This window comes from Nyctibius grandis, chromosome 3 (assembly GCF_013368605.1).
Source record: "Nyctibius grandis isolate bNycGra1 chromosome 3, bNycGra1.pri, whole genome shotgun sequence".
In the NCBI taxonomy this organism is placed as follows: Eukaryota; Metazoa; Chordata; class Aves; order Nyctibiiformes; family Nyctibiidae; genus Nyctibius; species Nyctibius grandis.
Window position 1 is genome coordinate 80,933,138 of NC_090660.1, and position 27,769 is coordinate 80,960,906.

General features: G+C 41.0%; 1 protein-coding gene across 1 annotated transcript in view; it reads right to left on the bottom strand.

Annotated features, from left to right (window-relative positions):
- Nucleotides 1–27,769, bottom strand: part of TPD52 (tumor protein D52) — a 138,171-nt gene that overhangs the window by 75,213 nt on the left and 35,189 nt on the right. The window contains 1 exon segment of the mRNA XM_068396339.1: nucleotides 20,438–20,486. Within this exon segment, the coding sequence (XP_068252440.1) occupies nucleotides 20,438–20,486 (49 nt within the window).

A 27,769-nucleotide genomic window follows, 5' to 3' on the forward strand; every position in this document is an offset into this window, starting at 1 on the left:
AGTAGAGAGGAGCAAGAGAATTTCTGAGTTCGGTTTGAAGGAGATTTTCCTACGTTACCTAGGAAGATGGAATTAGCAATGGCCATTGAACACACTGAGCAGCACTGAGTGTTTTTTAAGCAATAATAGAATTCACAGTAAATTCCTTCATCTCTTGGCAATTACACTCATTAAATGGCATTCACCTCATTCTTGTTGCCTTCATACGACGGCAGACAGAGTAGGCTGTCTACCCTAAAAAAACTTGATGTGAAATTTTTATCTCCCCATCATGAAGAGGGGTACACTAACATTGTAGGGATTTTCACCTAAAAATGGTCCTTTCTAGCTAATAGTATCCCTCTCCTTTATCTTCTTGGCAGGAAAAAATACAGATTCTCCCACGTACAAACTTGCCTGTGAAATAATCTCTGTACACGACACAGAAGTGCTATCTTTACACACTGACAGATGTGCTCATTCCTTACTAAAACAGACATTAAAGTCAGTAACATACAGATGGTAATGTACAAAGAAATCCTTGGACATTCTTCACTGTGGACAGTTTTGCAAGAAGCCACTAGGAATCTGCTTGAATTCTATCACAGGTCTGCAAGTCTGCAGCATTCTCCATTCTGCTTCCTAGAGAGGAACTTCTCAAGAGCACAAATATCTAATTTAAGTATACGAGAATCCTCAAGAGACTCCATTGGTTACTGCCATCAAGAATTCTTTTGTGGACAGCCTAGAAACAGAGTGAGCTAAAATACAGTATTTTCTCCAGTTTTCTGCATAACCTAAATGACGTTTCATTGAACAGTAATTTATCTCAAGCGTTTAAAGAGATTTAATGACATTTTGAGTACTTTCCTCCACGATTTCTCAATCTCCTTAAGTGGATTCCCCACGGTAGCACTACAGAAAAACAAGACAGTAAGATAACAGTACAACATACTTCATTAAGCACTCCACTCTCTGATTCTCAAGGAGTGTTGGCCATGGAGCTGTGATAGATAATGCATCGATAACACATAAAGTTGCAAAAATTGGAGAATATTACAAAATTCAGAAGCACAAAGGGCACATTCTTTTCAAGTACCTGAAGTATAGAGGCTTTTTTCCCCTCCTCCTTCTTAAATGTCTAACCTGTTTGATCTTCCTTTTAATTTCTAGGTTTTAAAGTTTTTCGCAAATATTTGGATGCCTTTCACTTTCTGTCTCATAGTTCAATAAAAAACAGCATCTCTTTCAATAACAGAATATTCTGCAAGATGATATATATTAACCAGAGAGTGGACAAAATCATAGATTTAAATCCCAGTAAGATCCAAATGGAAGAAGTAACTCCAATGGAGGAACATAACATACTATTTCTGGAGCAAAGCCTTTGACTATACAAGCAGGGTGGTCCTCTCCCTCCCACTGAGCAGTATGTCTTTAAAACCCTAGGTATGTGTTTTATGTATGCTTGCAAAGACAAGTATCACCCATGTTGGAATGTGAGAGATATGGATGAAACATGGAGAAATGAGATGGGAGATTGGTAATCTGACTGCTGCAATTAGGGGGTGAATGACATATTAACATTAAGCAGCATGCAAAGAACACAACCCTCCCTATCAAATTTGTTTTCCTCAGCACTGTCATCCATAGCCAGAAAGGTTTTTCTTCCCAAAGTTAAGTTATACAAAATAAAATGAGAAAACTGATTTGCAATAACAAGTGAGTGCCATGTCACAATAGCTAAAGGCACAACGGCTTGGAGATACTCAAAATTTGACTGGAAAAGGCCCTGAGGAACCTGACTCAAGTTTGTCCTGCCTGGAGCAAGAGGTCTGAACAGATGACCTCCTGAAATCTCTTTCAACACTTATTATTTCATTTAGGAAACAGAGAAGCCTGGAAGCCTGCTATAAAGAATATTACAACAAAAACCAATACGTTAAGCTACTCCCTGACCAGGCATATACTTGATAAGGCACTTACTTCGACCAGCAACCTAAAAAAAATTTCATTGCTGTCTACTAGCCTGCCAGACCTTAGTTTTCCATACCTTGTAACTACTAAAAGTGTGCACTGTTACTTAGATATAAGCCTAAATCCCAGGAATTTTTAAAAATATGTTGTAGGCGTTACTAGGTCATATTTATTAAAGCACATCATTTACGAAATTCCTCTCTAATGTACTTTTAGTATTTTTTACTCAAATGAATGCAATAAGCTAAAATTCTATCCCCTTTAAAATCAGCTTTGCTTTGTAAACATAGTACAACTAAACATTCATTCAAGAACTAGCCATCTTTACAACTCTTAAAATTTTTGAACAACTGAAATCTACAATGTCATAAGACTTTTGTCTCACTAAGTCAAAACTCCACTGTGGAGAAGAGTATCACCTTAAAGGTAACAGGACCAACTCAGACAATATACCACAAAACCTGACATCCAACAGTTAATGGCCTTCTGTCCTCAAGTAGCAAACAAGCATTGCCAACTCAAGAGTTCTCCTAAACTTACCAAAGGACAGGCATCGAGCTTTGTTCTCACCACCATTTTTCCCTGCACACTGAAGTTCTTTCAAGAAATGAGGGTGAAGACTCAGGAGGAGCACTGAGAGGACTAATAAATGACTACAGTCACTGAAATTTCAACATAAAAGCATACAAGCAATTACAGCTCAAAGTAATTTCTCTGGGTGCCACCTTCTTTTTATACATTAAACTATTTGGTCTAATGCTGATGAGTCTTTATCGAGACGCTCAATATATCTTATTCTGGTCTCAGAATATAACAACTCAAATTTTAGGCCTCATGCCTTTAACTCATCTCAAAACAGATGTACAGCTCTCAGCCTCCCCTCAACCAAAGAAGTTCAAGTACCTTCTATACCTCCAACTTTGAACATGTTCACGACTTCGTGCCTAGCAGTAATCAGTGATTTTAGAGTTTTCTCAAACTGACAGTGCTGCTTCCTGTATTAGTAGGAAAGAAAAGTTTAGGGAAAAAAATTTTAAAAGTTAAGAGCTGACACTAACGTTTATTACTTATTTATTCTAAAATACTGTCAACCTCTAGTAAGTGCCTAATCTAGATTTCAGTCTTGCATCTTCAGGCTCATTCCACCATATAGCTATTGTCTACCAAGACAGCATTCCTCCTAAACCTGCAGAGCCCTTCAAACCTCCTGTGGTCACAGACTTTTTGTCTCCTCTGCTAAAGTAGCTCTGCCCTGGGCAAAATGCCCCACACTGCCTGTCTCAGATCCTACCACTCGCACCTCTACCCAAAGGACAGGTTGACCCAGAACTGTTCCTTTTTCTTCCTTCAAATTTTTTAATACTGTCCCACAGTTTACAGATATCCCAAGATGCAGAAAATGCCAGCAGTAATCATCTCAATATATAGCACTAACTACAGTATTATGCATCCTACTCCTTTGCAGAAGGCTTGTGCCTATTATTTTTGCAGACAACACAAGCTACACCTCTGCAGGCCAGGGGTTCACCTACTTGTTTATTATCAACAGATTTGTAAACGATAAATAGAAATGAAATCTGATAAATACTTGCACTTGTCATGTACAGCACATGACTTGCTTATAGTTTGTAGTACTGGGAGAAATCAGAAGTCTAAGACGAAATATGACTCCGGAGCACCACTTGGACTTTCATGTGAATAGTAACGCAAAGACAGGAGCCATCTCTTCAGTAAGACATATACCTTCTCTCCTTCACCTCCATTCTTCTATTTGAAAAAGAGACATTTGCAAAAAATATCCAATTACTTGTTATCCTCTTATTTGCAAACAGCATTCGTCTCAAGTAGTATTAAAGAGGACAATTTGCAAATTGCTAGCTAATATGCATTATTCACACATGGAGAATACATACCACAGACACCAGCTTAATCCTCCAGTGACTAAAAGATTTACAAGGCGATTTTAGCCTTTTTTGAAGCCTGATGTTTAATTCTGCAATCCATACCAAGGCAAATATTAAAATGCGGTTACTTAAAAAACCATGAATGTTTATGGATAAAGCAAACACGTGAAACTATGCACATAGTAGAAAATAGGTAATTATTCTTATACAGCTCTGCATTATGCAAACTAGGGCACAAGCTTTAGTTAGTGTGCAAGTGATTAAATACAACTGCCATAAGATTCACCTAAGGCTCATAAGCAACAGCACATCATCCCACGTACAGCACACAACTATAATCAGAGTTCTTTTAAAGTCCACTGTCTGTTTTGCATTTTTTCCCACCATAATATAGCTTTTTCCCTGCTCGATTAGTGGCCTGAGGTTTTGCCCTATAAAAAAAATATCAAACAACTGAAGTTCTGTCTCCCAACAGACTCAACTTACAACCCAATTGGGTAACCACAAAGACAAGAAAGATCTCTTCAGTTTCCTTTAAACAAGAGACTTTTCCATTTTATTCCATACAAACAGATAAAAGTTAAGAACTAACATAAACTTCTTGCTAACAAAGGGGTTTTAAAATTAACTACTGTATAAAGCTGAAGCAAAACCAAGATTTGTGTTATTTAATAAAACTACTAAAGGAAAATAGTCCAAAGAGAAAGCATAAAAGAAGGATCCATGATTCAAAGTGGAAATAAAAGCAGTGATTTAGGGAAAAATCTAAGATTAATGGCTGCAAAGTCACAAAGGAAAGCCCTGCAAGCAGCCAAGCAGAAAACTGGAAGCTTCCCTGCCAGTAAGCAAGAAGATATTTACAAAAAGCTTCATATGAATCAGTTCCTATGCAAAGATTGTTACAAGGCACAATATCTGTAAAGACAGTGCTTGCACACCAGTTTACACTATGATGACCTGAATTCTTTAAGGGAATTGTTTTAGTTATAAGGATTCTAATATATTCTAATAGTAATTATTTAATATCTACAGTCCAGTAGAAGAAATATCAGTATAACTAGGAATTCCAGCCGATACCATATTCATTAATTTCTGCCCATACCTGAGTAATGATTTGAACTGCACCCTCAATGGCAGCAAACCCCAAATTATGTCGTTTTTGAATAAACACAAATAGTGTCTATACCCATTTTTTAAAGGTAAGTTTTGAAGAAAGCAGGAGAGGGGAGAACAAAACAGAACCACTTTTTAATACAATATGGTAATACAAAACCGGTATTCAAGAAGAGCACAGTAAGCATTGAAAGCTTTTCCTCCACAACTTCCAAATTTGCAGGGAAAAACCTCAGATTTTATGATTGGAAAAAGCAAAGGAAAACAGCTCTTTTTGCCTAGAAGCAGATGAGGGAAATTGACTGCTATATTTTCATTCTTATCTTTATTAAATCTTTATTAACTTTCTAAAACCTTGCATACTTAGGGCTTTAATTATCCGGAGTTATTTCCCATCACAACCTTAAAACTACAAGCACCCCCAAAGAACCACCACAAAGCAAAGCAAACTTCTGCTGTTTCAGTCAAAATAGGAGCATCCATACATTCTCCCCAGCACAGTGAAGAAATGTGGTTTTATTTTAGAAAGCAAAACAAACAAAACCCTTCAGCCAAAAAGGCTGGAAGTAAAAAGCTGAAATTAGGCATTTAAGCATCCCTTGGTGGGAAGCGGTGACCAAGTGTTATGGCAAAGCGTCATTTAAATTTCACTGTAGATATTAGGATTTTTGGCAACTAATTTACTGTGCAAGTCTAATAGTATTTTGTAAAGACCTCTTCGTTAAAACCCTGACTTATTTTTCTTTAAGTACTGCAGGATTAGGCTTTAAGGAGCACGGGTACAGAAGCTAAGGTATCTCCATACTCATTGCTAATTTGAAGGTAAAATCTGGCAGCGACTTTGCTGCATACAATGTGCTACAAGTCTCAGGGTCCCAGTGCAACTTGGGAGCACACCTGAACTGAAGTCTGTGGAGAAGAGCACGGTGTCCCCTGTAAAACATCTGAGAGACCATGATCTACTCCATTAGCCTTCTATGCAGCTTGGACAAAACAGTCTGACAATATTTTAAACCTTAGTTGTAAATCAGAGAACTTAAAGCTGCTCTTGCCAATCCACTTGAAACCAGCTGAGCTATAAGCCCTGGAAAATGAATAGTATCTTGCTTTATTTTTCAATTTAGTCCTAAGTAAACTACAATAATACTGCAAAAAAGCCTCTAGGAAATCCCACTTAGATAGTTACATTAAGTGGATATGCAAGCTGCCCTCATAAGGCAGAAAACACCAAAAGTAATACTGGAATAGAAACTCTTATGTTGCTTTCTTACATGTATGTAATACATGCATGTATTACAGTTGACACTTTTTTTCATAGAATGGTTTGGGTTGGAAGGGACCTTAAAGATCATCTAGTTCCAAGCCCCCTGCCATGGGGAGGGACATCTTTCCTCTAGACCAGGTTGCTCAAAGCCCCATCCAACCTGGCCTTAAACACTTCCAAGGAGGGGGCAGCCACAGCTTCTCTGGGCAACCTGTTCCAGTGTCTCACTACCCTCATCATTGTTCCTTTTGTCCAACCTACATCTACCTTCTTTCAGTTTAAAACTATTGCCCCTTGTCTCATCACTACATGCACTGGTAAGAAAAATGGAGAGAGACTTTTTACAAGCCCTCTAAAGTGTTGAAATTCCACAATAAGTTCTCCTCAGAGCCTTCTCTTCTCCAGGCTGAACAAACCCAACTTTCAGAGCCTTTCTTCATCGGAGAGATGTTGCAGTCCTCTCATAATTTTTGTGGCCCTCCCCTCTGGACCCGCTCTGTCTTTCTGGCACGGGGGACCCCAGAACTGAATGGAGTACTCCAGGTGGGGTCTCACAAGAGAAGAGTAGAGGGTATTTATTTATTTTTAAGTCCACAAATTGATCTGAAAGACAAGCTTGCTGGGGTAAGTGCAAGAGTCTCTGACTGCAATTCAGTGTCTTATGTCAGTCGAAGTCAGTCCAGACGGTCACAGTGATCCTTTCCAGCCTAAAAATCAATTGTTTAATCTTCAGTTACATAAGTACATGTTATACTTGCAACAACACAGATACCATTTTTCCAACATCCTATGCAAGCAATAAAATCTTCTGGCATATAATTCCTAAAGAAGATCTGTAACAGCTGCATTGCTTCATTGACTTCCACCTAGGAAGAGTTGTGTCTAATTAAGAGGCTACTACACAAAAATATCTACAAAGTTATTTTGAAATGCATGTAACACAGAAATAACTGATTTTCACTGAAGAATATCTTCATTTTGTCATTACAGTTCCTATTTACCAACGCTTCTCATTCCAAAAAGCAAAAATATGAAAAGGACTAAACTTCGTTTTACTAAGAATAGGACTATTCATATTTCGTAGCATTATCCAAAGGGAAACAAATATGGTTATAGGAAGTTATAAGGGTAATAGTTGTCATACCTGGCAAAGAACACTGGAAGATTTTGCTTGCCTACAGACACAATTTTTAAGCCAACTTCACATATTGAAATTGCACTTGTTAAAAAACTGTTTTAATTATATTTTGATTGGAGATTAGGAAAGGATTACACTTGTATTTTAAAAACAATTAAAGATTCATCATACGCTATTTGATATCAGTTTATGTTCATCAACATCCTTCTATCAAGCTCATATTTTGGTACTCATTGCAATGCTGACTGATGAATATAGTATACTCCAAATCTAATTTTATTTTTGCATAAAGAATAACTTTTAATTAGAAGTATCTCAGCTGTGCAGAGAACATGCAATATACTTGTATGTATATATTTGTATACATATTGTCCTCATAATAATGAGCAATGTAATATTGTGAACTAAGCACATTTTTAAGAGATGCAAATAACAACTAACCAAATATATGTAGCACTTAACCAGTAAAATACCATGGTGAAAACAGTCTTTGTCTCTCATAATTACATTCTTCAAGTAGGATTATGCAAATCTCAAAAAAAAAACCAAAACACCACAGGAACAGGATTTGTACACTGTGGATAATATTCAACAAGTTTTCCTGAATTGCACTTTTAACATCAAAACTTCTTTGTTGTCTAGAAATCTCTTTATGTTGTTGTTAAGGCTATCTCCAGCTTTTTTTTATTTGAAGATGGATATTTCTTAGACATCATAAAGATGCAGTACATGAACTGTTCTTCAAACTCACTGAAGAGCAGAATTATTCGGAATACTTTGCAAAATGACGTAAGTGACCAATGTCTTATTACATGCTGCTAAATCAAATGTAGCAATACTGTTCATAAAACAAATGTGATTTTTCTTCAATTAACAGACTAACCTCATATGTCCCACAACAAATACTGTGTTATCATACTAAATTCAAAGACAGGTGATTTTTTTAGTCAATTATGGCTATACCTGCCCCTTATCAGAAGAGTCAAAGGTACACTCTATTTTGTTTGAGTCTGAGTTTTTTTAGTATTATATACAGTGACACATGACTAAAATTTAAAACTATACTTCTTTCTCCCGTGACTTTACACAACTGTGCTTAGGAGGAATAGCATAAAGCAATAGATTACATCTGGGGAGGGGAAAGACATCACAGCTGTATCAATAAAATTAAGCATCTACAGCTGCTTCTAGACCCTGTTTTGAAACTTCTTCATTAATCAATTGCGCATTTAAAATACGAGAAAGTAGCAAAGTCACACTGCTAACACACTATAATGCTATCCAAACCACCAAGGCTTACCCAACAAATCTTATAAACGTACAACCCGCTGCACTGGTTGACTCAATAGCAACTTCTTTGTGTTTGTAGTAAAAGGGAGGTTTTCCAGTTATCTTCACATTTTGATTGGATACACAGCGCAGAAACTGCAAAAGAATTTCATAAAGAATTTCAAATGCACCTTTGAAAATATGCTGTTGACTAGCCAGAAGGATCATTTACTAACAATTCTGACCTAAGAATTTATTTCGTAACATGAAATAGTACACAATTTGGTACAATAAAGCTGCTTTTTTAAAAAAAAAATTATATCACTTTTATATGTAACTTAAAACATGAAGTATTTATCTTTATCTTTCTCTCAAGGATTATTTTATAACAAAAAATTAGAACCTAGCAATGATGTCAATACCAGATTAACAAAACGCGAAGCTTTCAGAGAAGAGGAAAGAAAGAACGCATGAAAACAAAGAGGTGAACACAACAGTACAGACAAAAGTTCATTGATGTTCTGCTTTAAGGAATAAAAGGAGAGCTGAGTCTTATTGCAATTTCTTCATCAGTAACAGGAAAGGAAACAAATTCAGATCACTTATAGTTACCTAAATATTTTTACTACTTTATGTAATATATGGAAAGAGATAAAAAAAAAAAAAACCACAACAGGAACCAAGAGGCAATTCCTACAACGCCCTGAACCTGTATGTCCACAGCTTTCCATGCTCCTCCCAGCTACCCCCAATTCACACATACTCTTCCCCTGTGCCTGCACCAGTTCCCAAGTGGGATGGCATCAGCTATCTGTACAGAATGATTCCCATTCACCCAGGATGCTGCCAGCCACCCCAAGGAGCACACGAAGACCAGGCCACCCACCAGTGTGGGTGGACCAAAAATCACAGCTTGCAGAACACCCGAAGCATCTAACTCCCCAGTGCAATTCTGAACAGCAACCACCTACTCTCTACACCAGGGAAAGTGGGTGAACCTACTGCACAGTTACACCAAAAAGAAAAATCGCACCAGATGAGCACACACAGTCCTAAGAACAGCCCATGCTGCTTTGAGCCCAGCATCTGCCGGTGCAGCTAGATTGCTTAGACACAACTCTGCATCATGTCTCTGAACAATTATATGTCTGCGTCCTTGCATTTTAGGTTGCTGTACAGCGTTGCCATGCTGAACTGGGACACTGGCAATCCCACACAACAGCACTGTCTTATCTTTAGCCTGACAGTTTGTCCATTTATCACCACCCTGACCTTCCAGGCTCTTTTTTTCCAGGCTCCTGGAAGACAGGATGCTGTTTCAATAGTCATAGTAGAAGAGTAACTAGGACTTCCCACAGCAAGAGGGGATGTAAATGTCCTGTTGATAACAATAACCATTGGGAAGGATTTCAATTCCTATTTAATCTTTACATTATGGTTCCATGCACCTTCTTCCAGATATCTCACACAGAGCTGATCAAGAGTAGGCAGCTGGCATTCACTTGCTTTTCTCCATGATCCTGGTAGTCCCAAGACAGTTTGAATTTTGGGATTCCACTCTGACAGCCAGTCATCCAAGGCACATCACGTATGCCTACCACTCACGGACCTCCAGCAATACCAAAGCAATCGCTCACCACCCCAGAGCCATCTGAAGGAGTGAGTTCCAGAAGACAACCGTAACCCACTGCTCCTCCAGCACTGTGGTCTTCCTCATGCCCACCAAGGACAGAGCTGTGCAAGGTGCTCAGGGCCTTCCCACACAAATTTGTGTTCCTGAGTCACCGCTGCCTGTCACAACTGTGTACAATTTTACTGTACTATAATTACGTCCTCCGAAGGGGCAGCATGCATCATTCCTCTGCCTTCCAAGAACACCAGAAGTCCTGCCTACTTCATTTCAGAGTGTTGCTCCAACACCGTGCGAGTTTTAGAAAATCCCATCATGAAAGTACTTCTGTCATACGCAAAGCAAGTCATCCGACAGATCCAGCCGGGACAAACCCAAGTCAGAAGAGCCAAGTTTTGGTGCCTCAGCCAGAGCATCCACAGGCTAGAACTGCTCCTTCACGGAGCTCAAAGGACAAACAGGCTCATTCCCACTATAATGCAAACCAGCATTTCGAGCAGATCCAGCTGAGAGGATGCTGAGAAGCCTGCGATAAAGTCCTTATTTAACACGAACCTGAAAGCACCAGGATGTGTTCACAGCATAGCAGGAGCAGACATAACCCAAGTTTCTCAAGTGCAGCTGTACAAGCTGGCAAAGTAAGCCAAGAGAAACTTTCAGGTAGAGAAAACCCATTCCAGCTCCCGCAGATCCCACAACTGGCAAGTCCCGCTCTCAGTCAGTCAGCAGTTTCCAGTACTTGAATGCTGGCCAGAAGGTAATCTACATAAAAGGGTAACCTCTGTGCCAGGCATACAGGTTTTATAAAATGCTGTTAACATTTGTAACCAAACTAAAGATGTTTTAAAGTTATTTATTAACACTGGAAAAGCATTCCATCCACACGAAGATCACAGTGTCCTAAGAAGTACTACACTACGAAAATTACAAGTGAAAATTGCACTAAATATAAATAAGTATTTTTGTTCTCATATAACTGTAACTTCAGTAAAATATCTTCTAAATGTTAACTTAGGTGGGAAGATAGAGAGAAATATTTCCCATAAATAATTACACTAAAAATGATTCTGATTTTTTTTCTAATGTTTGATTTCAAAACATCCAGTGTTACACATTATTTTACACTGAGGTTGCCAAGGTACTGCATAAGCAAGACAGATACACGTCCTTGCTAAAGGATATCCATGTAGCTTTCAGTAGTGTAATACATTCCTTTAAAATTATCACTTTTGTGCTTTAGTTTTTAATATCTCCCCTAAAACATAAATAGATAAGGCAACTCTTTATATCACCTATTAAAATAGTTTTTGCTTTCTTCTCTTTAAGAATATTGATATTTTATCTTTTAAAATAGTGACAAGAAATTCAAATACACGGACACTCTCCTCAAATTTCTGAATCCTTTCAGGAAAGAACCTCTGGCTGACTAAGCAAATTTAAAAATATATATGCTTCTGGAAGAATAATTTCTAATCTCTTCATTTCAGAAATCAGTTATTGTGATGCACTGATACTAACCCGGTCCCTTCCATCTGACCTTTAGAGAAAGTCAGTTACATTCCTTCTTAATAAATGTTTTCCCTTAACACACATTATTGGAGGAACTAAATAGGAAATTCCTCAGACGTGCTCCTCTTCCTGCGACATCTCGAAAGAAGCAATGCCCTCTGCTGTGCTGGCCGCGGAGGTTCACCTGAACCCCAGCACAGCATCCTTGCCCGGCTGCCTCTGCGGGACCCCCACCTGGACAGCCCTGCTTCTGAACAAACACTACTTTTTTTTTTCGTCGTGTCACTGATCTCTGACACGCACACAACGGTTTGTACCATGTTACCGTAAAGTAAAAAGGTACCAACAGAGGAGTTTCATCATGCTGTGACACCTATTGCAGACCAGTAGCAAAGCTAACATGGTGATAACCATTTCTGTCTAAAAATATATTTGACAAACTTCACCACTCATTTTTTATAACATTTTTAGACTACTTAGTTCACAGTGCACAAAAATATGCAATTTATTCTTAATTGGTTACTTCATTCGTACGTTTTCTTCAAATGTTGGTATTGTAGCTCAACAACCACTTCTCTACCCGTACCGACAAACATCATCACGTCCTTCCTAAAAGCCAAGGTCTCCTATTTTGCTAGGCACGTAGCTTCAATCTGCAAATAAAGGTAACACCTAAAGCATCTCCTATCCTTCTAAAAGATTTCTTTATGCAATCCCACAGAGAAGAACAGAACATAAAACTTGTCTTTTTTTCTTGAGTTTAAAAATGCAAAACTGAAACGTTATAAAAATGCAGAAGGAAAAGGCAGCAAGAAGTCAGCTGCCTACTGTAGACAAAGTTAAATATCATGTGGGTTTCTCAGAGTATTTTGCTTACCATGTTGCTAACTTTTTAACAATTTTAACTAACATTGAAGTGCCTGCTCTATAACTTTCACTATTTGCAAAGCAGTAACAACAGAACTGTGAACGGAAGGCAAAAAATAAAACACAAGCCCCTGAAAAATTACCAGCATAGCAAAGAATAACACCAGGCAGTACACATTTGCTGCTGTGCCCAAAAAACTTAAAAAGCTGACTAGGAAAAACACCATCACGCTTTTTGAATTACCTTAGACAAACACATGTCAACATGCTCATTTATCAAGTTTCCTGCCATTTGTGTAAAATAAGCCACTGCCTACTGAATAACACAGTGTTCGTGCAGTTCCAAAAATGAGGGAAAACCAGCTGACATAGGAAACCAGTGCAGAAACATCATCAAACTGCCATATTTTTTTCCTAAAGAAACAGAAACATTAAGGACCCAAATAACATCTCTGCTCTCACAGGGCATAAGTACACCAGAAGCCTGACAGTGCTCTGTACCTGTCTATTTGCCAGCAGCGATAAGGAACATAAGCTTTCCTCTGGCTGCGGCTCAGGTAAGGGATGACCACATTCCTCCTGCTTGAAAGAGCAGATCCTGCAGATGCATGGCACCCCAGAAAGGGACTGCAGCTAGAGCCACCGCACCCTCTCCTGAGCATGTTGATCCCCTTAGGATTTTCTCAAAAAGTCTTCTAATGCTTTGAGTTTTTCCAGCCACATCCAGTACATCCTCCCATGAGTACTACCCAGCTCAGGGTTGCTACCAGCTGTGGAAAGTTTATTTACCAAATAACACACTTCCTAGCAATCAAAAATCAGTTAAAATTGGCAAAAAGGTGATTTCAAGAACACTACACAGAACCAACAAGTAAAACTGCAAGTCAGCCCCCTTTCATTTTCCTCTCATTTCAGTATACCATCTTCCACTGCTAACTCATTCTCACCAAAACCCACTCACTATTCTGCACACTCTTAAAAGAGCAAACAGTGAAGAACCATCAATCACACTTGGGCTCACCAAGTGCTCTGCTAAGGGGGCTAAGAACAGCATGAAAGCAGACTCATTACAATCTTACTTGATCTCATTGTTTCGCTTTTAACATCACGGTGACACTGCAAAGCAAGCTACTGGTCGTCTTCTTGTTTGAGTGTGAAAGTAATTCAGCAAAGCATAGAGAAATCCAGAGTTGTAGTCCAGCTCCTCATTTTACGTTCCTAGTTTGATTTCTCTATTGTATTATTTACATTTGTATTTGTAATTCCACTTGGAAATGATGCTGTGAATACTGTGTAACATTTGAGTTAGTTAAGAACCTTTAAAGGCTTGATGATGATGATTTATTTGTAGGTATAAACAGAAAAGAACACATTCCTAGCTTCTTACTTCAACAGAAAGAAAAAAAAAAACAAACAACCCCCCCAAATCCCTGAAGTAGCAAGCTAAATCAAGTGAATCCCTTCCTGAACTCTTCTGTGGACATCCCCCTTGGACACCACCTGAGCCAACACACTGGGTTAGGCAGACCTTTGACCTTTGCACAGCCAGCCTTGCTAGTGTGGATATTCAATGGAAAACAGAATGTTACAGATTATGCAGTAATTTGGGTTATCAGGTCCTGGATTCAGTGACAGAGACACTTATAGTTCTACACTCCCAGTACTAAACCAGTCCTGCAATATTAATTCACAGCATTAATCACCATATCCTACCAGGCACACTCCAAGTAATCCCAGCCCCTGATGTGGTTGAATAGAACTGGAAAAGTTAGAAAAAGAAGAGAGCCAAGGCTGAAGAGCAGCACGGAATCACTTCCACCTGAGGAAAAAATCAGAAGTCACGTTTTTTCAGCCTGGAAGAGAGATTCTGTGACACGTTACTACACACACACTGCTTTTTTTCTGTTCCCTCGATGTCTGTTAATGGCCACTGTCATAGCAGACACTGTGGGAAAATCAGCATGACAAAAATCAATGCAACAGTCAGAGAAAATAATGGTTATTCACAAAATCTCTACATTCATTTTACCACTCACACTCATTCTTTCCCAGGTTTCATTCACTCTAATTCTCATACCCACAGACTCACAACAAGAAGCGTATAACCAAAGCAGTCTGGGGCAAGACCACTTTGGTACAACACCGAGACGAAGGATGCCAGCTATCAAGGCCTCACCACACCTCTGAGATTCTTCCTGTTTGGCAATGATGAACTAGGTTTTGGACAAATCTTTTATACCCTTCAGGGGTCAACAGTTGTTTACAGGGTGGTCCTTTGCTCCAGGATCTCACTTACTGCAGCCTCAATAAACAGCAGACTGCTGCTCACTATCTATCTCTCCACATTTGTTTTCATGGTGGAGTAGCAGGAAAACAAACAGTACGTAAGATACCATACAAGCCTATTGCCCTCCTCCTGTTGTTTGGAAGCAGGGTCTGCTCTTGATGAATCGTCTGTGCTCCAGGCTTACTGGAGTGCAAGCCTTGACGAGAACACCATGATCCTCAATTTTACTCCCAAAAACAGCTTCCTGGAGAACTGTGGTTTTCCACATTCTTTTAACCCCTGTCCTGCGATTTCTTTTGACACCTTCACACACATGCATTTCCACACGTTTCATTTATATCAGCCTCCATATTTCTGCTACAAACGTCCCAAGTACTGGCCTAATAGGTCTTTGATCTGATCTGCTAAAATTGTTTTAATTAAAGATCGTCCACATCTTCCCTGCCCCCCTGTAAAAGCCAGAGTACAGTTTTGCCCACACACCTGTACCTTGTGTTCTACACACCCAGAACTACTTGTACACTTTCTATATTAGATTTTTGTAGGAGTATGTTTAAAAAAAAAAAAAAGCGTTAAGAACCATAAACATTTCTGTGGGATGTTTACTGTACAGGGTAAAGCGGTGAGAAGAGAGCCAAAGAGGCAAGGACAGCCAGGTGCGCAGACAGAAGGGCTGCACACAGAGTCGGCATTTCATAGAATGGTTTGGGTTGGAAGGGACCTTAAAGATCATCTAGTTCCAACCCCCCTGCCACAGGCAGGGACACTTTTCCACTAGACCACGTTGCTCAAAGCCTCATTCAACCTGGCCTTAAACACTGCCAGGGAGGGGGCAGCCACAGCTTCTCTGGGCAACCTGTTCCAGTGTCTCACCACCCTCACAGGAAAGAATTTCTTCCTAATATCTAACATAAATCTACCCTCTTTCAGTTTAAAACCGTTCCCCCTCGTCCAATCCCTACACGCCCTTGTAAAAAGTTCCTTCATGTACTGGAAAGCTGCTATAAGGTCTCCTCGGAGCCTTCTCCAGGCTGAAGAGCGCCAACTCTCTCAGCCTGTCTTCACAGCAGAGGTGCTCCAGCCCTCTGATCATCTTCGTGGCCCTCCTCTGGACTCGTTCCAACAGCTCCATGTCCTTCTTATGTTGGGCGCCCCAGAGCTGGACGCAGTACTCCCGGTGGGGTCTCACGGGAGCGGAGTAAAGGGGCAGAATCACCTCCCTCGACCTGCTGCTCAGGCTTCTTTTGATACAGCCCAGGATACGGTTGGTCTTCTGGGCTGCAAGCGTACACTGCCGGCTCATGTTGAGCTTCTCATCAACCATTGCCCCCAAGTCCTTCTCCTCAGGGTTGCTCTCAATCCACTCTCTGCCCAGTGTGTATTTGTGCTTGGGCTTGCCCCGAACCATGTGCAGGACCTTGCCCTTGTTGAACTTCACGCGGTTCGCACAGGCCCAGCTCTCAAGCCCCTCCAGGTCCCTCCGGATGGCATCCCTTCCCTGCAGCGTGTCGACCGCACCACACAGCTAAAGCGAAGCTGGTGGGGAAGCACACCGCCGGCCCCGGCCCAGAGACAGAGGAAGGCGGTAGCGACCCGCGGGGCGGCACTGCCGGGGCGGCCAGGCCAGACCCGCCCCCCCGCGCTGCCCCGGCCCAGGCCCCCGCCGCGCCCTCACCTGCTGGCGGCCGGTGCCCGAAGTACCGGTGCCCGGCCGCTCCTCCGTCTGCTGCGGAAGGGTCCCGGCACCCTGCGCTCCAGCCGGCGGGGCACCGCCGCACCGCCTCGCCGCCGGCAGACGCAGCCTCCACGGCCGAACCCCTGCCCGGGCAGCGGCAAGGGCCCAGCTCGGCGCCGCCATGACTGTCCGCGTGGAGGGCGGAGCATGAACCCTGACCGCCGTGCCACGCCCAGGTCACCGGCACGCGGCGAGCGCAAGCGCAGGGGGCTCGGCTGAGGCGGGGCGGCCGCCATCTTGGCTGAGGGCGGGACGTGGTGGCTTCCCTCAGCCGGCGGCGGGCGGCCTCGTCCTGCCGCCCCGGGGGCTCCTGCTGGAGAAGCCGACCCGGGTGACTGCGGTGCCCGCTCTCCTCCCCCGGGCTCCTGCTGAGAGGCGACTTGCGGGGTTACGGGGACAGCGCAGGGAAAGCCGTCCCGGGCGGGTGTGTGCCCGGCGAGGCGGGAGCGCCCGTCCGCGGGGCAGGCGGGCGCGGGGAAGGGGCCGGCCCAGCCGTCCGAGGAGCCGCTCGGGCAGGCCGGGGGTACGGCCGGCAGCAGCCCCGCCTCAGGGGACAGGAGGTGGATACGGACATTAACACGCGCAGCCCCGAGAGTCAAACTTGGGCTGCAGCAGGCACCGTGAGGGCACCTGCACTCCCGGGGAGGGCGCAGGCAGAGGAGGCTGCAGCTGCAGCGCTGAGTGTGTGTAACGTGTTACAGACCCAACGGTGCAGCCACTTAGCCTCAAAAACAAGAAAAAACATTATCTTCCTTCCTAACTCAGAAAGCCCAACTCTGGACTGGATGACCCTTCTCTTCATCGGTTAGATAACTAAAAAAAGAACCCGTACACCAAGGATCATGTTCCAGAAGGACCTGCCCTACATCGTACTGATGCTATTGACCCCCTTCTGCTCTGGGTCATTCAATTCTCCATGCCTTTGTTAAGGTGCAGCTGTCAGAGGCTGAGGGTGCATCCCAACCCATTCTCTGAATTTCCCAATGTAACCAGGGCAGTTTAATTTTACATAAGCCACTAGAAGTCAACCTCAGCCTAGTCTTCTCAAGGAAGGCCAAGCTCATTCATCTATGCAGACTCCCCCTAGTACAGTAGTATGTATCAGCACTACTCTGAAACCAAACTTAAAGGACTGTTTGAATTTGAAATATAAATTTCTTACTTCTATAATCCTTCATATTCACAGGACAATACAATCCTCATGTACAGGCTTTTATTAAGCTTCTCAAATGTAATTGAGCATATATACTACATCTGACATGCTAACAAGGTTGTCAGGAACCAACTTCTTTTTCCTCCAGACATCTGTGGTGGTTGAAGTTTCATGGATTTTACACAAATGTTTCAAAACCTGTTTCCAGTTCTAAGCATGGTGATAAAACACTTGCCAAAAGTTCTGACCGTACTGACACCATGTGCCAGAAACATACAAAATACAAGAAATTTGAAGAGTACATCAGATAAAGCAACATGTAGGAGAACAGAACTCGCAAGAGAGCTATGCTGCGGTATGACACTGTGCACCTCTCGAAACAGATTTCTGGGGTCTTAAACAGGAATAGGGGTGCTAGTGGTACAGGCCTTTAACACGTAAAAAAAATAAGACTGTGTAGCAGATGTTTTCGATGGTCAGCCTACAAGGGAAACAACATTAGCACTGGAGAGGAATTCTCTTGATACCTAAAAAAGAACCACTTCTGTGATCAGGCTTATTCTTACAGTCCATGCTTTGTTAGTGTAAATGTGACACCATCACATGTGAATTAAGATGAATCTATTCACGAGTGATCAAAAGTTCAGAAAAGTGTATCTTACCACATTAACAGCACGCACAAAAAACAAGACTGAAAATGTTATTGTAACTGAACCAAACCTGCACTACGAGGCATCTTGCTTCCATTTGAGATGGTCAGATGTTTCCTAGGTGGATAATCCACAGACAAATCAGTAAATTTCAGATGTTACCTATTACCCTATCTGCATCTGTTGTATGAGGAACACGCTCCTAAGACAGTACGTTCCTACCCCTGTGTGATCCTGCTATGAATAACTTTTTTAAAGCCTGCTGAAGCTGAAGTCCGTCCTTTAGTGAGGAGTGATTCTCCTAGTCCGGTGTCCCGTGCAGGCAACACTTAAATGAAATAATTACAAGGGAGTGAAGTAACAAGCTTCAGTTTGGCAGCAGCAGTAGATTTGTAATGATTAAGTTGAGGAGTAGTTACAGACTCAAATCATGTATCCACAGTATATGTACAGTATAATTAACTTCTCCAAAAGTTTTTTCATTGCTGTATTTTTAAGGTTGCCTTCAAATTACAGGTAAGTCCTTTAAATGCTTGAAAGGCATAAAAATTCCCCTTCCCACACAAAACCCCAAACAATGTATTTTAGTTTCAAAAATATTATGAACCCACGAACAAGCCTGGTATCAGTTAATCTGGTAAAATAGCTATGTGCTAAATAAAAGCACATCTGGTGGAAAGAGCGCAAAGAACGTTACAAGTGTGCTTAGCTCTTGCTTGAAGCATCTGGCAGTGGGAAGCAGGACAGAGGCAGGAATCTCAGTGGGTCTCCTCCTGTGCCTGTTCTGCAATAGTTTCTGTGGCACTGGCATTGGCAGCAGAGTTGAGAACTTCTCCAAAGTCTCCCCCAGCAGGTTTGCTTCCTCCAACTTTAGACTAGAACACAGAGAGAGCCTCAACATAAAATGGCAGTTACTTGGCATGCCAAACATCATTAACTGTATAAAACCAGTACCTCTGCATGAAAGAGGTTAATAACTCTATGCAGCAGAGCAGCTTTTCCAGGACTGGGCTACCTCCACAATACTAAGAAGATAAGTTTAAGTATCATGGAAAACAATCACCCACAGCAGATTAACTCAGCAGTCTCCCTTTGGCTTTGAGATACACAAAGCATGAAGCAGCCCTGATTCCAGGGAGTGTGAAGGTTGACACACTCTCAGCTAAAAACAGATGCAGCCATGCAGCCTTTCGAAGCCATTTAGTTAAAACTCGCTTCTGTATTGCTCAAGAAAGAACCTTGAATAGTTTTCAGTCTCAACAGCAATTCATGAGATCTTCAGTGGAGCACAGCAACTATTTTACTTTCTCCAGGTACCACGTTTGCCTTTTCACTTCCCTCTACACTATATACCCTGTGGGATGACAGCAGTGTTAATGCCACTTAGTTTGCAAGGGAATGCCTAGTTCCCCGTGCTGTCCCTTGCATTCTTCTCATCCAACCTAATGTGCCCACAAGAACAGTCAAATCTGTTTCCAGTTACATGTGTTAGTTCTTTTTAAAGTTCTTACCTGGAGAAGCTATTAATGGTTGTTTCTGGCATGAGGCTTTTGTGAGTAGATTTTAAATTAAGGTACAAAGATCTTGTGTATTTTATGCCAGAAATAAGAAACATCCCAAGCTAAACTCCTGTGTAGGATACTAGTCCTTAGGAAGGCACGGAAATAAAAGCCTAGAGCATTTTAGGTACATAATACTAGTATGTTATACTAGTTGTTTGTGCAGGTTAGCTAGCTGTTAGGCCTTCTAGTTAAAGGCATCCTCCTGTAAGAGGTGCAGGAAGCCCATTTTTTATTCACAAATCATTAGGCAGAGAAACCATTTCCACAGTACTTAAAAAGATGTCGTCTAAGCACCTTCAACAGTTTACCAATAACTAAAATCAGGCTATCCAGAGTCCACTTCAGTCTTTTCTCCATACCCACAGCTCCACAGTCACCAAGGTATTTTAGTAAAGCTTACCTTTAAGTTTTCAACTTTTTCCTCAAAGGATTTGAAAGTAGGAGAATTTCTAGGAAAATAAAAAAAAGGAACCATAGAATTAAAACCGTATCTGGTTAGTCCATATGTATCAGAAAACAAGCAGTTGCTTTTTCCAATGTCAATACGCGTTTTGTTTGTTTGGGGCTCTTTCCTTGTTTCAAGGGTAGCCTAAAAATAGTTTCGATCTGGATCTCTGCAAGTACTAAAAAACTAAAATTCAAACACACTCAAGTTGCAGCTTATCTCTGGCAACTAAGCATTGCCAGGCTCAGCGATATGATCTTTCATCACAACACAGAAAGGAGAAATAGCATGTATTTTAGGTTTAGCTTATTATTCCCAGTAATTTCAAACAGGTTTCTGGCGTAAGGGATTTGTTCAGAAAAGCTTAGTCATCACTTCTGGTTAGCCTAGTAAATTATTGCTGAAGAAAGCTTGTCATCAGACTTTTTTCTCTTGTTATAGGAAACTAGTTTAATTTAATAGGCTATGGGTTCAACTAACAAAACATGGTTTGCAGTGGCATTTTCTGCTAACGTGTTAAATTTAAGGGAGACTCCCCCTTGGTTTTTCAGTTCTGGAGACAGCTGTGATTACAAATGGTAAGTTCTGCGTATGAAGACCAGGACAGCTTGAGATTTTCAATGCTGAGGGCCAGTGTATTACTTATTAGGGTCAGAAGAGTGGCTTAATGCTCCAACTAGCTGTCACTGCCATTTGCAAATTTGTGCAATAGCTTGTACACCTTTTCCGCCTTTATGCGGGATGGAAGATGCTTGCCTTCAGTGGACCAGGACTAAGGATTTGTAGCAGACTCAAAAATTATTACTTAAAGATGAAAGACAGGAGGGTTTTTTGAAAAGAGGTCTTACACTTCCCTTCCCCCTTTGCTTGGTATCTCAGGAGATGGAGGGACACAGTGCCAAGCAAAGGGAGAGAAAAGGCAAGCACTCCAAGTCAGCAAGAGACTTTTTGTGAAACCACAGTATTTTTTACTCACTTTCATTGTTCTAAAACAGATGCCACGCTACTGCCTTTTAAACTTGGAATCATTTAGTAGCATTACATTTCTAGCAGGCAGGGAAAAGTTGTTATAGTTCTCCAAACAGAAGGAAAGTGCACTGGGTCACATTCCAGATGTGCAATAACCACCACCATTAAGCAGAAATAAATTTTATCCCATATGTTAGCACAGGAAATCCGTTACAAAGGTGGGGTTTTGGTTTTGTTTTAAATCTATATTAGTTGACTTGTGGCTGCCCCCTCCCTAGCAGTGTTCAAGGCCAGGCTGGGTGGGGCTTTGAGCAACCTGGTCTAGTGGAAGGTGTCCCTGCCCATGGCAGGGGGGTTGGAACTAGATAATCTTTAAGGTCCCTTCCAACTCAAACCATTCTATGATTCTATGACTTAAGTTCAATTTGACTTGATTCCACACATGAAAATAAATAAACCCAACAGCTGGATTATACATACATTACCTCATAACAGGCATGCTAATTGAATGTTGTATGGAGCGTATACTAAATGCCAGCATTAAGGAAAAAGAAAGCGAGAAATTAGTTTAAGTGATAGACTGAGAAGAAATTAACTGAGAGAGCTGACTTCTGGATACTATCTTTGGTAAATAGCGGGTCTTATATAGTAACTGCTTTGGTTTGCTTTTTGAAGTTGGTTAGCCATGCACGCACACACACAAGTACAACAGAGCAAAAGCTGCAACAACATTTTTCCTTTTTAGAAAGATTCAAGTTCCATGCTTGTTAGTACACATTCTGCTTAGCTGCAACAGCCTGTCTACTCGTTAAGTTTCTCAAGCAATGCAAGTCATGCTACATTTACAGTTTTGACGATATCAAGTAGAAAGTGAACACTCAAGAGTCTTATCAATCAGCTAATCTTCCCACTGAAAGAATTATTGCTACATTCAGAAGGCTTCCATTTCAGTTCAGTGTAAGATTTCCCTAATCATCAATACAAATTATCTACTCATCAATATAAAATTATGCAGCAAGAGCAGCCACATCGATCTATATTCAAGGTCAGGTTTATGCTGGGGGCAGGGAGAAAGTCCTAATCTCAACCCTGTTCTGAAATTCATGGAGGATTTCAGTAACCTGCCAGTGTCACTATACAGTTACTGTTTGTTTAATGACAACACACATTTACTCCTAGAAGGTGACTGGATACAGATTAAAGAGCTCCCAAATAACTTCAAGACCATCTGGAATCTAATTAATTCCATATTCTAGAAAATCCCTGTTTACCCTTGATACAAATCAGTTCTATATGCTAAATGTTTCTTGTCAAATACCACAATAGTAAGTTAGAAAAACTGATGATCACAGTTTCTCAAAACTATATTTGGAATGTCGAATTTTGACTGGACTTTATGACATCTTTCAAGAGAATAGTTTCCACGCAATAATTGCGGGGGGTGGGGGGGTGTGGGGTGTGGATGTGTTTGGGTTGGAATCTCTCTCACATTTGATGCACCTCCAAAACTGCAATTAGTATTTCAGCACAATGGCAGATACATTCCCAAAAGCAAAAAGGTTCCATGTTCATTGCAGAACAAGTTTTAAGAGATTCTTTCGAGGCTCATCAGTAGAATACAGTAATAGAAAAAAAACTACACACAAAAAGTTCCCTTAAGGTTGGGATCCCTTAAGGCAGATGCACAACTGAAGGTTGGTTTGCAGGTACAGCGTACTGGGAATCAGATACGCAAAGGCCAGACGCTGTCCTGACACGTCAGTAATGTGTGGCCATGTTTCATCCCTTTCCCCAGCGCCATTTCTGCTGTTTTTCATCTTCACAGATGGTTGGGCTTCCACAAGATTTTCCAGAGCACATAGAAGCTGATTGTCTTCTGGAGCTCTGTGATTGGGATTACTGCAAGTTCTGGTCTTGCTATGTGCCAAGTTTTAGTGCAGAACTAGGCTGGTACTAACTAGTTCTCTTTGTCCAGTCGTGCTCAGCCACCTTGCCTCACACTGCAAGAAGTGTCTCCCTGCAAGAAATTTAAGGCTCAAGAGGGTGAAAGTTATCTTCTTTTCCCCATATATATTTACAGTCTATAGACCTGCTTGATACCAGATGGTTTAGTAAAAGTAAGCCTCAAAGCAGGCCCTAAAAGGCCTGTTCTGTGTAACCTTTAGACAGAATCAACTTTTCTTTCAGGAGTTTTCCTTTCAGTTAAAATAACAGTACATTCTGAAGCTAACGGCATGTTTTGAAGACAGGGTCTGCTTCTGGGACTGATAACAGAGTTATAGTCATCACTGATTCCAGCTTGCGCTTAGTCTTAGAGAATCCAAGGTTTCTGTTAAATTCCTCACTAATTACAAAGAAGGGCCAGAGACAAGCAAGACTGTGAACAACATCTTTTTAGTGTCTTAAATGACTTGATTCATAGCTCTGGTGCCAGGAGTAGAGATAAATCCTGTAAGAATCAGAACAGTATCTTCTCCTTGGAGCCACCTGCATGTGTCAACAAAAAGGCCTCGACCACGCTTGTGCAGAAGCAGGGTTACACAGCGGACGGCATAACTATGGGGGGGTTACGACCACTAGAGCCCACCCAAGACCCCATCCCCAATTTAGTACGCATGCGCAAAGACGATTACATAATATATTAGCATATGCATAAGGTTTCTTGGAATAGGTGGGCTTTACTTGGAATTGTATGAATATTCATTTTTCTGTAATGTATATAATGAGTGTGCTTTTGTTCCTAGGTGTGCATGCTAGGAGGAGAGATCCCCCATGCACCCAGCGCTGCAATAAACCAATGTCGGCTTTCTAAACTATCATTTGGTTTAGAGAGTTTCCTTGGTTACTATTTTCTGGTAACAAGCTGACACTGAAAAGCAACAACCTACAGGTGTACTGCAGATCTTTTAACAGGTGTCTAGGGAAGTTTAGTTTAATCTCATAGAGATCACTTAATGGAAGAACTATTCGTACATTCGTGAAGGATTTACTTGCTGTTGTACAATAGACTTACGTATACTCAGTATCCATTTTGTAAAATGTCACCATAGACAGTACATAGTTTTATTACAGAATGATCTGGTTTACAAGAGAACTGATTAGATAAATGCAGTTGGTCTTTTTTAACATCAAAGCACCTGTTCTTCAGGCAGTGCAAAGAAGCACCATTAAGCCTTGAAAAGCTTTACAAAGACAACTCCTACTTCTTTTCACAAATGACAGAATGCGACATGAAAGCACTCACTCAACTAGGCCATCAAGCTGGTGGTTTGAAGAAGAGAAGCCCTTTTTACAATGCTCACAAGCAAACCCCTAGCTTTAAAAAACAGGTAAAGCCAAAAAAAGCACAATAAGTTGCTCTTCAGCCTTCCATGTATTTTTTAGAGCAGGAGAATCTTTATTATCCTTTACATTATTATTTTTATAGCTAGTACATTGCCTCACATTTTGAAAATGCACAAGGAGATATGCCAGAGTCCCTGCCCTGTCATGATTGCTCGGGAAGTTTGCAGAACGCTACATCTTGGTGCTACTTCTGTTTTGCATATAATACTGATGTTGCCTACACAAAGATGTCTAGCTCATCAAAAGTCCAAGACGTTCTTATAAAGGAGAATAAAGGTATTAAGAGAAACCTAAGAAGGAACAGAGTTCATTTTCAGCATAACAAAAAGCAGAGGAAACAAACACAAAAAGGAAGCAGTAATGCACTGACTTTGCACTACCAGTCCTCTCTCTTCCTTTCTATTTTAGTACTTTCCAAGTTCACAGCTCCACCAGCTGCCTTACTCCCTTTCACAACTCCCTCCAAAATCACTTTGCAGTGCAAGAATGAAGACCTGCATGTGATGTTTGCTGCACGGAACATGTGGAAATAGTCCAGAACAGAAGAAAACATGCCATTACAGCTGAGAAGTCCCTAAGCTGAAACAGTACAAGAAAAGCAAAGCCACGATTAAGAAGCCACATGAGAGTTTACGAATAAAAATGCACCTGCACATTCAATAGTTGTTCAAGTAAGTATCAGGCCCATCAATTCTCATTTCCAGGAAAGAACTTGGGCATGTAAAACTTCCAATAGTTCAGACTTGTGCAGTCTTAAAAGTAGACACCACTTGAGTAGTCACATAACCCTGGGACCTGAATTCACTGGTTCAGTCCCAGATGAACTTGGTCCTCATGAAAGCAAAAACCTCAAAGGTTTCTATCTCCTGTTTAAATGCAACTAAGATCTTGAACAGCACTGATTCTTCCCACTTTTTTTTTTTTTTTTAAACTCAGCTGCTCCTGACTTTATAACCATACCTTGAATTTCCATTGCCATGATTCTCCCCAAGAAGCACAGCAACAGTGTGGACTCCTCTGGCCCTGTTACATTCCCTCCCAGTGGCCCCATTTCTGATAGAGTACTCAACACCCACCTAGCCACTAACTTGATTAATTAGGACACTCTTCTTTTGGGGTATTAAAATCCTGAAGCCAGAAGGAGAGCTATGACTCTGTGCTTGTCCTTGTCAAATGCAATAGTTAATACTAGTAGGGCAACACCATAGCCCTAAGGAAGAAAGGTGAACCCTGTTAAGTGAGCAGCCGAGCTCTGCATCCAAAAGGTTCAGAGACATCTTTGAGGTTCCCTTTGTCTTACGGATGCTAAAGGAGAGGTATTTCAGACAGGCTCCAATTTTTACACTTGAGCAAACTGAGCTCACTTCAGAGTCTGAATTCTGACAGTGTGCTGTCCCACTGCCCATCTCCTCCCCAGGCACTGCCCCTGGGGCTATAGCTCCTAGTTAGTATTCCAGGAGCCAGATCCCTACATCTTTATAGAGATCCTACTGGTATCTTTATCGACTTAGTGGGAGAGTACAGAAAAGATGAAGCCAGACTCAGAGGAGTGCATAGATGGGATGAAAGGCAATGGACAAAAGTTGCTACACAGGAATTTTAACTACTGAAAAGTTAACACTGAATATTTGTTTAGACTAGGCAGATAAAAGGCAATGCAGACAAGGTAACTGAAATACTCAGTGTCTGGAGTTGCTAAAGTAATAATTCAAAGATAAGGACCATTTCATTGGACAAAATATGAACAGAGAATGCATAAACTATTTTACATTTAGACTCTAGTGGTTTGATTAAAGTCACAATGCTAAACAACCATTGTAATAGACACAAAAAAGGGAAAATTTCTACTCTGTCAAGGCACAAACACTGTACAGACAAAAAGAAGGAGGAATTCTGCATGCCATTGACCTCAAAACCATATTCTGTCTCTTGACAAAAAAACCCTGCAGAATCTTTTTAACAGATTCCTTTCTTACAAGGAAGAGAAACTAATTGATTATTACATATTCTCAAGATTTCATGTTCTGGGATAGTTACCAGGTGAACATGAAGAAACATCTTCCCTGACATTAAGAGTGCTTCACTTTTACATTAACACTGGAGAAAAAAAGAAATTAGCTTTTACAGATTTTAATGGAGACAGTCTGACTACATGCTTAGTTTCAGAAACAATTCTTGCGCCCACCTTACCTAAAGGAATGTGAAAATGCCTGTAGTCTGCACAATGCCAGAGTAAGCATTAAAGAGAGAAAGGAAGTTCTGATAAATCTGAAGAAAAATATGCAACTGTGTAGCTGCACCACAAAGTGTTTTCTCGACTTCAAAAAGCCAGAAAGAGGTTAATGGCAGCACTTTGAAACAGACGGCTGATTTTATTACACTGCTTTCCAATGCAGCAATATTCTGTTAGAATGTATGAATTTTTATTTGTCCCGTAATTGAAAAATAAGTTTGATCCACTATTCACAAGTTACAAGCAGAGATGAGTAGTTGCGTATGTTCCAGTAGTAAAAATTATATAATCAAAGAATTGTAAGCTAAGCATACGATTGGATTGCATCCAGGAAGGGTTTTGCATGCAGCTCACAATAGTGCTAAAAATGACCACCAAACTTAACCCAATTTGCATGAAGGGCTGTGTCATTTGACACAAAGTCAAAATATGTTGTATGCCAATATTTAAGAATTAAGAAGTGCCAATAGTCTATTAAAAAGGTAATAAAATCAAGCCACTGCTACGAGGTAGAACAGCTTACAAAGAAATAAAACACACCTGAAAGGAATCGACACACAAGACAAAAAATAAAACAAACAAAAAAAATCAACCACCAAACCAAACCACAAACAGTTAAAGGCATTAATTGTTTAAATGCAGTATTCCACAAGCTGAGAAAGTCAGAGGACAGAAATGACAATGCTGTGTGCATCACACAGAGGCAGGCAGAGATGCTGCCACCTGCAATCCTACCAGAA